This window comes from Engraulis encrasicolus, chromosome 4, assembly GCF_034702125.1.
Source record: "Engraulis encrasicolus isolate BLACKSEA-1 chromosome 4, IST_EnEncr_1.0, whole genome shotgun sequence".
Classification (NCBI taxonomy): domain Eukaryota; kingdom Metazoa; phylum Chordata; class Actinopteri; order Clupeiformes; family Engraulidae; genus Engraulis; species Engraulis encrasicolus.
Genome location: NC_085860.1, coordinates 27,301,016 through 27,313,716, shown reverse-complemented (window position 1 = coordinate 27,313,716; position 12,701 = coordinate 27,301,016). Strand labels below are relative to the sequence as shown.

General features: G+C 43.5%; 1 protein-coding gene across 1 annotated transcript in view; it reads left to right on the top strand.

Annotated features, from left to right (window-relative positions):
- Positions 1-10,696, top strand: part of LOC134447539 (arylsulfatase A-like) — an 11,212-nt gene extending 516 nt beyond the window's left edge. Inside the window, exons 1-8 of the mRNA XM_063197045.1 lie at positions 1-43; positions 331-571; positions 2,850-3,068; positions 3,324-3,493; positions 5,104-5,228; positions 8,260-8,387; positions 8,561-8,663; positions 9,347-10,696. The exon at positions 1-43 is cut by the window's left edge and continues 516 nt beyond it. Coding sequence (XP_063053115.1) covers positions 1-43; positions 331-571; positions 2,850-3,068; positions 3,324-3,493; positions 5,104-5,228; positions 8,260-8,387; positions 8,561-8,663; positions 9,347-9,642 — 1,325 coding nt within the window. The 3' untranslated portion in view covers positions 9,643-10,696. The remainder of the gene's footprint in view (positions 44-330; positions 572-2,849; positions 3,069-3,323; positions 3,494-5,103; positions 5,229-8,259; positions 8,388-8,560; positions 8,664-9,346) is intronic.
- The last annotated feature ends 2,005 nt before the right edge of the window (positions 10,697-12,701 follow it).

Below are 12,701 nucleotides of genomic sequence, written 5' to 3'. Positions count from 1 at the left end.
TCACCGACTTTTATGTGACCAGCCCCGTCTGTAGCCCCTCCAGGTAATCTGCAAACTAACTCCGCATTCATGGACCTAGTGAACACCACTAACGTGCTTGCAAGTGCCTGGTCTAGGACTTAAATCGCGACATAGTGCGTAGGTTCAAATGGCCAGGCAATAGGCTAGCCTATTATTAGACCATGTTACTTTCATCTATGTAATTAACACTGTAGCCCGTTCACAAGGCTTCTAAAACTGGAAATATTGATCATTTGTCTGTTGTAATCGAGTTGTAATTCTAGAGGTTATTTAAGCTGACTTTTTCTTTGTTTATGTGGCTCCACATAGAGCATCCCTTCTAACAGGGCGGTACCAGACTCGCTCAGGGATCTTCCCAGGAGTTCTGTACCCCGGCTCTAAAGGGGGTCTCCCCCTAAACGAGACCACCATCGCTGAGGTCCTGAAGCCCCTGGGCTACAACACGGCCATGATGGGGAAGTGGCACCTTGGAGTGGGACAAAACGGCACATACCTGCCCACCCGGCAAGGCTTTGACTCCTACCTGGGCATTCCCTATTCACATGACATGGTAAGGGACAGGGGGGCAGCGTTTACCTGGTTACGCCAATGGCCGTGTAACGTTCGTGATGGCGCAGTGTTGCTTTTGCTGGGCAGCACGCATGCACACTTTACCATTTCAATCAGGGATGAAAGTAGTTTTCATGTCTTACAGGTGCTACCCAAACCCGAACACCTGTCAACACCCCCCCCCCCCCTTACTGTAGTGTAACACTACACTAATGTAATGTAAACATACGTTTTGCTATGCTCACCCTTCTCATCAACACATGACAAACAGCAGGAGTAATCAATTAAAAGTCAGTCAGTGCCATTTTCAAATTCCTCCCAGTGTGTGTGTGTGTGTGTGTGTGTGTGTGTGTGTGTGTGTGTGTGTGTGTGTGTGTGTGTGTGTGTGTGCACTACACATGGGAGGCAGGATGATAACTGAATGCACAGCTCAGCATATGCAGCCCCGTCTCAAGGCTGCTGGTCCATGATGTTCACCAAAGCTTTATGTCATTATCTGTAAACCAAAAGCTGACATTGACAGAGCCTTAACTGTGTGAACCCACACTGGCATGGTGCAGCACTAGGCTATAATCTGCTGTGTATGCCCATAGCATTTAGTAGAAACTTGTCCACATGGGCTAAGAAAAGAGGACAAATTAGTTAGTTTAAATTGTAATTCCTGACAATTGCTGAAGCTGTCGGCATTGTCGCGCCTCCCCCCCTCACATTCTTGCCGCAACGGCCCATCACCAAACATTTTTACTGCGTCAAAGACCACGTTGTAACTAAAACATTTCTTTGCACGATGGTCATTAATCAACCTCTTGTTAATTACTGGCCTTCTTTTCTAATCGTATACGCCTGCACACTGCCATAGTCTAAAATGTAATGTTAATTAATCGTGGCACTTTGCGCTGCAGAATTTCAGTTATGCCAACAAGACAAACTGGTTTTGCACTTCTACAGTATTGGAACGAAGAATGAAGGTTTGTAATGCCTTGTCCAACATTTCGCTCTCTCATTTTTTCTGAGGTCTCAAAAGTATAATACAAAAGTAAAATAAGAAACACAGTTTCCTTCCAACACAAATAACTTATCTGAGTAACCAGTAGACCTGTGCACTTGTGTTACGATCAGCTAACTCTGCACTGGTTGGATCAATATTTGTGGTGGGTCCCTTCTTAGGTTTTTACTGTTTTTCAGTAATAACACAGTCTATTGCATTACGCAGTATGCCCTATGGAGTAAATGGTGTAATGCCATGTGCTAGTGCTATGTAATGCCATGTGCTAGTGTTGTAATTACACCACAAAATAACTCCTTTTACTTTTACTTTTGAAACCTCTGCATTTTTCCCCCAAGTGGACGTTCATGTCCTGTGCCATTTGGTGGGCCGCTTACAGTATCCTATATTAGTAGCCTAACTAAATTCCCTCCGACGTTTGCAGTCACGACAACATGGGTCGAATTGTTCTCTGCACCTCGCGTCATGCTCTCGTCTCTTGCTCGCCCTCTCCTCCCTCACTCACTTACACTGCTGTTCATGCCTCTTCAGCAATATTGCAAGTTCACAGTGCAGGTCACCGGTTGAAGCCTACCCAAACAAAGCCGGTTCTGGTTCTATGTTTCCTGTTTTTTTTTGTATTTGTAAGACAGGGTTAACATGCCAGTTCTCCAGTGCGTCGTGTTGCTCTGGCTACATAACGTGTCATTTCATAGCAACGATAATTGCGACTCCAAACTTCCAAAATTGACCAAACATGTAGTTCTAACTTTGAGAAACAAAGATAAAATGGAGTCGACACACCATGACATACAAAGTTCACATACGCAAGGAGGACTGAGATGGGGGCAGTGCAAGAAGTTGGGGTGTTCAGCCAACCAGCTTAGTCTTGCGCGTTTTATCCACGGGAAGCCAACCCTTCTGCCCAAGTCTTGGGCCGCTCAGCAATTGGACCGTGTTTTTGTGAATTTCGTGAATTTTCTAACCAGACTGCATTGAAATGCAAAGTGTGCATGCACGCTGTCCAGCAAAAGCAGCACTTCGCCATCATGAACGCGGCCAATGACAAGCTGAGGTGAGGTATCATGCTTGAGAAAGTGGAAGGCCTGCCATGTAGATTCTTTCTGCCTGTGCCCTTAAGACTGCTGATTTCACTACTCAAGCCTAGCTCATGCACTTGACTGAATGCATCTCTCTCTCTCTCTGTCTCTCTGTCTCTCTCTCTCTCTCTCTCTCTCTCTCTGTCTCTCTGTCTCTCTCTCTCTCTCTCTCTCTCTCCCTTCTCCATCCACAGGGTCCCTGTCATAATCTGACATGCTTCCCTCCCGATGTGAAGTGTTTCGGTTTCTGTGACCGTGGGGTGGTGACGGTTCCTCTGATGCACAACGAGGATATTATCCAGCAGCCTGTGGACTTCCTGAATCTGGAGACGGCCTACAGCAAGTTTGCCAGCAAATTCATCAGAGACTCTGCACAGAAGGGCCAGCCATTTTTCCTCTACTACCCTTCACATGTGAGCGCTCTCAACCTCTGCATGTGTGTGCGTGTGCGTGCCTGTGCGTGTACTTGTACGTGTGTGTGTATGTGTGCGTGTACGTGTACGTGTACGTGTACGTGTGGGTGGGTGGGTGTGCGTGCGTGTGTCTGTCTACTTCTGTGTCTTCAGACCATTCATATAGACTTTGTTCAGTGCTTTTGGTCTTCCCCTTCCCTGGTACCCACCAGCCTGTTGCTCCTCTCATCCTTTTCTAATTCTCTGTGTCTGCAGCATACCCACTACCCCCAGTTTGCGGGGCCCAGGGCAGCTGGGAAGTCCCGGAGAGGGCCGTTTGGAGACGCCCTCATGGAGCTGGACACCACCGTTGGAGAGATACTACACACACTCAAAGAGACCGGCGTCCTCAACAACACACTCATCTTCTTCACAGCTGACAACGGGTACGTACGCATGTGCCATCAGTGTTTCAGAAATGGGTCATTTCACGTGAAATCAGACACTTTGGGACCCGACCGACACCGATTTCAATCATACTTGCTGTGCCTGTCTAGTGGCAAGGTAGCACCCCAGAACTGCATTTGTGTGAATCTGACACTGATATTAAGGGAGAAACAGACTAGCAAAGGTTTACATATGAGGGTAGGACACTATGCATTCAGCCTTGATTATATCAGTGTAAGTCACAAAAATATGTCTGTGGTGTTATTTGAAAGCTCTTTTCTGGCTCTACAAATTACACACACAGCATAGAATACAACAACCATCAGAATATGAATTATGATACATTGAAAAATTAAAAATTGAATATCAAAAAAACGTACATTTTAAAATGGCCGGTTTCTTGTCTAAACATAGCCTGTAAGGTCATAAACAACACCTGAAAATGGGGTGTTTGGTTCTTTATTCATTTGCGAGATAATGGGACATAAAGGTCGAAATGAGTTGTAATGAAGTAGTAATAGAGTAGCGTCAGGTACAGTACTGGACTGGCCATCTATCTTAACGGGCATTTTCCCAGTGGGCCTTGCACCCTCGCCGGTCCCTATTCCAGGTACTCAAAAACTACACAGCTTCTGCCCATTGTCAATGGACACAGTGGAAGCTAGACCATTTTCAGCATTCAGAGAAGGCAGGGTTGAAAGAATAAGCGCAGTAAAGGACTTTTCTAAAGGTTCAAGCATCAAAGGGTATGTTGTAGCTGTATATGATGGCTAGCATGGGTAGCTAGTGGCTAGCATGTGTTGAGGAATGTATGCCGAGCACTGGAGAGGTGAAACTGAACTTCCTTCATTCTCATGGACCATCTCCATCATTCACATATTCCAATAGACATGCTGTCATGCAATATTACTATGGTATTACCATATTATTACTAGGGGATTTGTATGATGCCATATTTTTGAGTCCCATTATCTCTGAAATGAATTAAGAACCAAACACCAGCATTTCAGGTGTTGTTCATGACATTGCAGGCTATGTTTAGACAAGGAACTGGCCATTCGAATATGTAAGTTTTTTTGATATTCCTTTTTTTTTTTTTAATTTATGATAATTCATATTCTGAGGGTTGTTGTATTCCATGCTGTTTGTGTAATTTGTAGAGCCAGAAAAGAGCCTTCAAATAACACCACAGACATATTTTTGTGACTTACACTGACTGATATAATCAAGGCTGAATGCATAGAGTCCTACCCTCATACGTAAACCTTTGCTAGTCTGTTCCTCCCTTAATATTGGTGTCAGATTCACACAAATGCAGTTCTGGGGTGCTACCTTGCCACTAAACAGGCACAGCAAGTATGATTAAAATCTGTGTCGGTCGGGTACCAAAGCGTCTGATTTCACGTGAAATGACCCAAATGTATTTGCATGGTTAAGTCAACAGTAAAATCTTTCAGAAATATTGCTTGTGCTGGATCATGGTGCATCATACACTGCATACTGTACATGCAATGTAGATGTACATGCCATGTAGAGATGACATGTAGATCTTGTGTCAGTAAATACTGAATAGATGGAAGTATGTGTCTGTATGTGTGTGTCTGTGTAGGCCTGAGCTGATGCGCAGGTCTCGTGGTGGAAATGCTGGGCTCATGAAGTGTGGCAAAGGCACCACCTACGAGGGTGGGATGAGGGAACCTGCCATCGCCTACTGGCACAGCCGCATCTCACCAGGTGAGCCACACACCAGATACCGTAACTTGTACGAGTGAAAAGCCCTGTTGGACTATACAGACCCAGGGCTTTTTCTGAACAGGGATATAGGGGCGCTCCACCCTCATACCTCCGCGGGTGCGCCCTCATACTTTTTTTAATATATGTATTTATTTGAGCACCCCTAGTAAATTTCTCAATCACTTCGGGGTGGGGGGGCGGGGGACCCCAACCTTCACCCCAACCTGCCATGATGCTCCTTCATGCCAAAAAATCCTAGAAAAGCCCTGCAGACCCAATACAGCAGAGGCAATGAAATATGTGATAACATGAACAGTCAAGCATTTGAAATTTTCACAGGAAGACGTACTATGTAGTATGTAGACATTCTAATCTGGGGTCAACAAACTTCATAACTCGTTACTATGAAGTTAAAGTTCGTTTTGATTGCTTTCATGCCCCAAATGCCACTTCATCCTGCGTTCTTTTCTATACGAAGTCAATTATTTCTGCCAGTCTGCCATCTTTGGTGTATGACATTTAAATTACTTTCATTAACTAGTATAAAGTATTTATTTACACGCATCACTCCAGGTAAATGAAGCACTCCATCCAGGGCTTACACGTCACCCCAGTTGAGGTCTCTGGTAGGCCCTCGTCAAGTTCCAGTTCATCTGCACTTGAGCCCCATGCACATAGGGATGGTGATCAGCAGGGGTGAAAGTAGTTTTCATGTCTTAAGCGGCGTACACACACATTACTAGCTTCTCGCTTGCTCGCCTACTCGCCACTCTTTCATGGAACGTTCGCTGAAAGTTCCCGCGGCTTTAACTGCCAATGGACAGGCGAGAAGTACCGAACTCTGCATTCCAATTGGTTACTCGCTTACTCGCCTCGCTCAAAGTTAAAATATTTTCAACTCGGGATCCGCACACATCGCATCACTTGTACACTACTCGCCTACTCGCCTGCTCGTCTCTCTGGAACACATTGACATTCTATTGAGTTCATTCTCTGAGCGAGTAACTAGCAGCGACGTGTGTGTACGGCCCTTTACCGGTGCTAAAGATGCTACCGGTGCTACCGTACACTACCGATCTATATCTCTGCTTGACTATTAGGGGTAACTTTGAGCTATTCTCTTTACACTGTAGGACGCTTACTTTTTACCTTACTTTTTTCAAATGTGTTTTTTTGGCATGAAACCTATTCTCTTACCGGTACTGCGCACCTTTGCGCACCCGTCTACTTTCACCATTGGTGATCAGTCAGGTTTAACCCATGCATCACATGTATAACACCAGGTGATTGCCATCAATGTAATGTGATAAGATCAGATACCTGGAAGAGGGACAGAAATGTTGGCACTCTGTCACCACCGTACAAGTCATGTGGGCCTTGGGCAAAGCACCAGTCACAATGAATGAATGACTGAGCGAGCAAAAGCCACGTGAACTCCATCGAAGCAGCAGCTTCTGTTTTTCTATACTTGTCTCTTCCTGTCTGTCTTCTTGCCCTCTCCTTGCTGTATGTAGACATCGCACTCCTGCTGTGTTTGAGAAACTGTAAAACACTGTCCGTAATAACAATTACAAGGGCACTTTTTGTTTGGTCTCTTATCTTTTCGAATGAATTATTGTGAAGGAAATATGGGTTTACAAATGTACGCTCTATTGCTCTTATGCATTTACATGTAAGCAATTAGGAGTCAGCCGGCCTATGCCACTCTCAATAAATAAATAATAATATGTAAATAAAGTAGTAATAGTATAAATACAGTAGCATAAATAAATAGCTAATGTAGTTGGCAACTACAATTTTGAGAAACGGACAGCAGATTAGCTGACTGTCGTTTTGGAGTGAAGGAGTACGAAATGGAGCAAGTTTTTTGTTGTTGTAGTCTTTGTATTGCCAGCTGAGTTGTGAAGGCCAAGTCTCACAGTCATAACAAGTTTCACAATGTCAGTGATTAAAATTTCCCCGTTTTCTCTCTCTCTCTCTCTCTCTCTCTCTCTCTCTCTCTCTCTCTCTCTCTCTCTCTCTCTCTCTCTCTCTCTCTCTCTCTCTTCCACTTTATATCCTCTCCTAATCTGTCTGTAAATCTTTGCCCCACATTTCTCTCTTTCCCTCCCTCTCTACCTCTACTCCTTCATTTACTTTTTTTCTTTCGCTCTCTTCTTTTTTTGTCTCCCTCTCTCTCACCTGCTGTCTCTCACACTTCCCTATAACTGTATTTGCACACCAGAAGTGACTACAGTGAGAAAGTAATTTTTTCATTCATGGAGGGTTTGCAAATTGAGCAGCTAAAGTGAATTTGCCAGGTGAAAATCTAAGTGTCCCACGCTGACAAGCCTTGATAAACTGTGATTAACTAAATCAAACGTATCAATATGTTGTTGAGAGCGCATAAAAGAAAATTCAACATCCCCTACCGGTTCGCTTTGGTCGCTTTTGGAGCGCGGTACATATAAGGTCAAGGTCAAGGTCCATGTTATTATCCCCCAGGGGGAAACTCAAGTCGTCAACAACACATCTCCTCAAGACATAAACATGTCGACTGACAATAGACAGTAGACATAACACGTTAAAATTAATAGGTGATGAAAGATGTCATGTAGACCTACAATGAAATAACAGCAGATAAGAACAGATGATAAAAACAGAGTTTAAGAACTGTGCTGCATAAAATAAATAAAATAAAATGCATAAAAGGTAGTTTGTGCAGGTGAGGGAACTAAAGTGCCGCAGTTGCTTTTGTCTTGTTACAGTGTAAGAGCCGCAGTTGCCTTTGTCTTGTTATAGTGCAATTGCTAAGGGTACAAATTACTTCTGGTATCTTGCTGTCATGATTGGTCTTTGCAGGAGTCTTGACCTAGTGCTTCTTAAAAACTTTGGGTACAGGGGGTGTGTTCGGTCAGTCCATTGTACAGCTCAACTGCAGATGTCTATGCCAATCCCACGGCACGCAATATCCAGGTGTACTGCTAATGTGTTATTGTATACACCCTCCCTCAGTGCTGTGCTGATGGCTTGTTCCTCCTCCGTCCTGCAGGGGTCACTCATGAGCTGGCCAGCTCTCTGGACATTCTGCCCACCTTCGCCCTGCTGGCTGGAGCTCCTCCACCCAAAGTGACCCTGGACGGGGTCGACATGTGCAGCATCCTGTTCCAACGAGGACCTGTAGGTGGCACTGTCATATTAACCCTGTTTGTGCGTCTATGAAAGGGGGAGTGAGTGATTTTTCCCCATTGTTCATGGTTGTGTGTGTGTGTGTGTGTGTGTGTGTGTGTGTGTGTGTGTGTGTGTGTGTGTGTGTGTGTGTGTGTGTGTGTGTGTGTGTGTGTGTGTTTCAGAGTCAGAGAGAGGCTATGTTCTACTACCCTACAGACCCCAGTGAGAAATACGGTGTGTTTGCAGTCAGGATGGGCAAGTACAAAGCCCATTACTACACAAGAGGTAAGTGCCATACACACACACACTTGTGTGTAGTTTGACGTGGTGGCTGTTTCATAGCAATCATTTACTCCACCTATGTATTAGATTCATTATGTCTAACTGTTTAACTTAAACACTTTAGGTTTTCTTTTGCCTTGCTTTGGAACCAGCTTCCAGATGACATAAAAAATGCACCCACTATTGATAGCTTTAAATCTAGACTCAAGACAAAGCTGTTCTCAGATGCTTTCCCCTAGCTTAAATTACTTATTCTTATTATTTTTATTTTTTATTTAATTTGTTTCATTTTATTTTATTTTATTATTATTTTTACCTTATGTTTTATCTTAATGTTTTTAAATGCTTTTTGACTCACTTCCTTCTTTCTTCCCTGTTTCCTTTCATTTACATTTGTTAACTTTGTGAAGCACATTGAGTTGCACCTGTGTATGAAATGCGCTATATAAATAAACTTGCCTTGCCTTGCCTTGCCTTGCCTTAAAAAGATTAAACATATTTTAAAAAGATAAAAACTTTTACATGTCTTAAGGCAAAAGATCTCCTTCTCCCCCCTCCACACTTCCCTCCCTCATCTCCTCTCTTCCTCGCTCCATCTCTACATCTCTCATCTTCCATCTGTTTATCTTTGTCATCTTCATGTCCCCCTTTCTCTCCCATTGTCCATGTTTCCTGCTGTTCCTCAGGAGCAACCCACAGCGATACCACCCCAGACCAGGACTGCCATGTCACAGCCTTCCAGAAGCATCACGACCCCCCACTCCTCTTCGACCTCGAGGCCGACCCCTCAGAGAACTACAGCCTCTCCCCAGACAAGCACCCTGAGGTGGGCTGGGTGCTCAAGCGCATGCAGTATCTCCGTGATGATTTCCAGGCCTCCATGGTGTTTGGGGAGAGCCAGGTGGAGCTGGGCATCGACCCTGCTTTGGAGCCCTGCTGCAACCCCTCCTGCACCCCCAAACCGGACTGCTGCACCTGCTGATGAGGATGGAGGAGGATGAAGGAGACAGAGCAGGCTGGCATTGTGGGAGATGGACTGAGAAGAGGAAAGAGGGAAAGGGAGACGCTGTGAGACATAATGATCGAAGAAGAGAGTGATTAAGGCAGATTGGGACAAAGGAAAAAAGAAAAGATAAAATGATGGGAAGGGGAATCATAAGAAGCAAGTAATGAGATTGACAGGAGCTGACTATGGTGACTGCAAGACTTGCAGTCATTCCTCCAAACATTTCTAATCAGTACATCACCAGCACACTCTCACAGGTGTACTGTGGACACTGTTAATGTGATTTTATGTGAAATTTTGTACGTAATGAATCAGCCTGTGATCTGCCCTCCAAAGACTGTGTCCATCTCCTTGTGTGAGAAAAAGAAAGACCGCTGCACTCCTAATCACTCGTTGGGTGGTCAGTGGGGCTTGTGCAGTGGAATGCTTGAGGGACACTGACTACAATCTGAGAAGATGTCTGAAGCTCATAGTCTCAGCCACTACTCATGTGATCTCTGAGAAAATAGTTTTATCCATAAATGGCCTTACGTTGTACACGATGGCATATGAGGACCTCAGAGCCGCCCACATGCAATTCGCATGGCCTTACATTAGTGGCATATGGTATGAAGAACAGAGGCCAGATACGCGAGTCAATGTGTAGAACAACTGTGACTAGAAACCTCATTTGCTATGATTGTTGTCCCTGAGTGTGTTGAATTGTTGTTTCCGAGAGTGTGTGTGGAAGTGTGTATGACTGAGTATGAATGAGGACTACGTATATGGCACAATTCTCGTCTGTCTTAAACAGTTTGCCCTTGACCTCAAGAGGCCTCAAGAGTCGACATGGACTACGGATTATCCTAACAACATCATACTGATTATCCTAATTTATATGCCTGAGAGACTCAATTGCCTCAATCAAGTGTTTAGAATGACGCAGTGAATGTTGAAATTATTTTTAAAAGGGACCACTTATTGATTTAATTTTTTGCTTCTAATGTGGAGAAACTGAATTAACATTTTAATAAATGGTTTTAAAAATGAATGTGTGTTGTCATGCTCTATCCTCTTTCCCCAAGTCAGCTGTCTACACAGGTGAGAGCCTTATAGCATACCGAACCAAACAACTACATGCAAGTAAATATTTCTGACAACACAGGTCAGTTAATATGCTCCAGGGGTAGGCCTATTCTGGAAATGCATTAGCGACTTATGTGCACGGGTATAAGGGTTTTCTATGTATTTGTCTGTTTAGATTATGGGGCTTATTTTTCCAGATCAAGTTAAATAAGGATGAGTCTACTTCTTGAATAAATGATTCTGGGGTATCGAGAACTCATGCAGGGTAAACTTAATGAGACAGACCAGTTTTAGAAGGTAGTATGCATCCTTTAACAGAAAGGTCTCTCATCAACCATAACAAAATTGATGAACTCTTTCTGTCTGACCCTTACAGATGTCAATACCCAGATACAGTAGGTGACCTTATCGGATACAGGGATGGCTTCACTCTCAGTAACAGAATAATGATCTTTTAATGGGAAGAAAACACATTTTTTCACTGTTAAGTGCAAACTAGATATATTTGAAAATTCCTTGATACAATTAATGACCTCCTTAACCTGCATTTCGTCACGGAGGGAAATTGCTGTGTCATCAGCTAATTGGCAACATTTAGTTTCTTTACCACAGATATTAATACTATGAAAAGGGTCTGTAAATAAATGTAGTCAACATTTCCATTACTAAAATAAGTAAATGGTGCAGCAAGGTCACCTTGCTCTCAGTGCTTGCTTAGGATGGGTGTTTGCGGGTAAAAATGGCATTTGGGCGGGTTTATCTGCTGATTTATGGGCAAAGAAATCAATGAATTTAGTTCAATTTGGGCTGGATTTAGTGCTTCCAGGTGGGTTTTGAGCATTTTCTGGCTGGAAATCCACAGTCTCATCTGGCAACCCAGCTTGCTTTATGCCTCTAGATATGCTAAATCTTTGAGTGGTAGCACTTGGGAGTTTTACCAAACTATTAGTCATTAAGTTTTGATTGCCGTCTTAAAGAAATGACCAAACCGTAACAAATCTAAGACATCAAGTAAGGTATTATGTATTACTGTAACAAATGCTTTTTATACATCAATAAATACAATAAAACTGCTGTCGGTCAAACATTCTCGATATTCAATTAAATCCAAAATTAATCAAATATTATTACTAATATCAAACACAAGCAGGTAATTCGCCTTTGGCTAAGCCCCGCCCTCTTTAGTTACAGTTGCTAGGTCGGACAGATACATTTTCAATGCTGAGATATCAACGTGATTTATGCGGTGACTGCAAATCGCAGCAGCTATTCACCCCTAATAAATAAAAAACACGCCATTCATAGTATTGTGAATATAAGTATTTATTTTCTGAACGGTCATGCGATGCATCACAGCTGTTGTTATGGGCTCTTCTCACATGGGTATCGATAGGCATTGTAACCAGCACCATGGTAAGCTGAGCTCGCATATCTTTTGAGCCCTGACTCAAACTTGCTAGACGAAAACGAAATCACACAACGTGATGGCTGTAGTCATCTTCAAAGCTACCACAGCAATGTGTAACATTAACGTTTGGCGTTTATATCTTCAGTAGCTTAACAAAATCACGTCCATCAGCTGCTAGTCAAAACACTCCTGCCGTGACCGATAGTTAACTTTGCTAGCGGTGTTTCTTCATTAATTAGATCAGAAATCCAAAATCCTACTCTGAAACAGGTTCGTGGTTTGCTTACAACCTTACTGAAAAGTGACACGAATGAGATGGTGGCATGATCGGAGCACACAAAGTATGTTTTTGATCCGTGTGCTTTCTAGTCGAGTGTGAGGCTGCCGAGACCCTTCAAGGCAGACTATCCAGCTGCTAGTAATATTAGTCCGGTTTTAGGTAAAGAGGAAAGCGATTACCACCTGTTACATCGCGGGGAAACTTGCACCTTTGTCACAAATACCCCAGGCACAATTTCCAATCATATTTTAATAATAATACGACCGTATCTCGCTAACTACT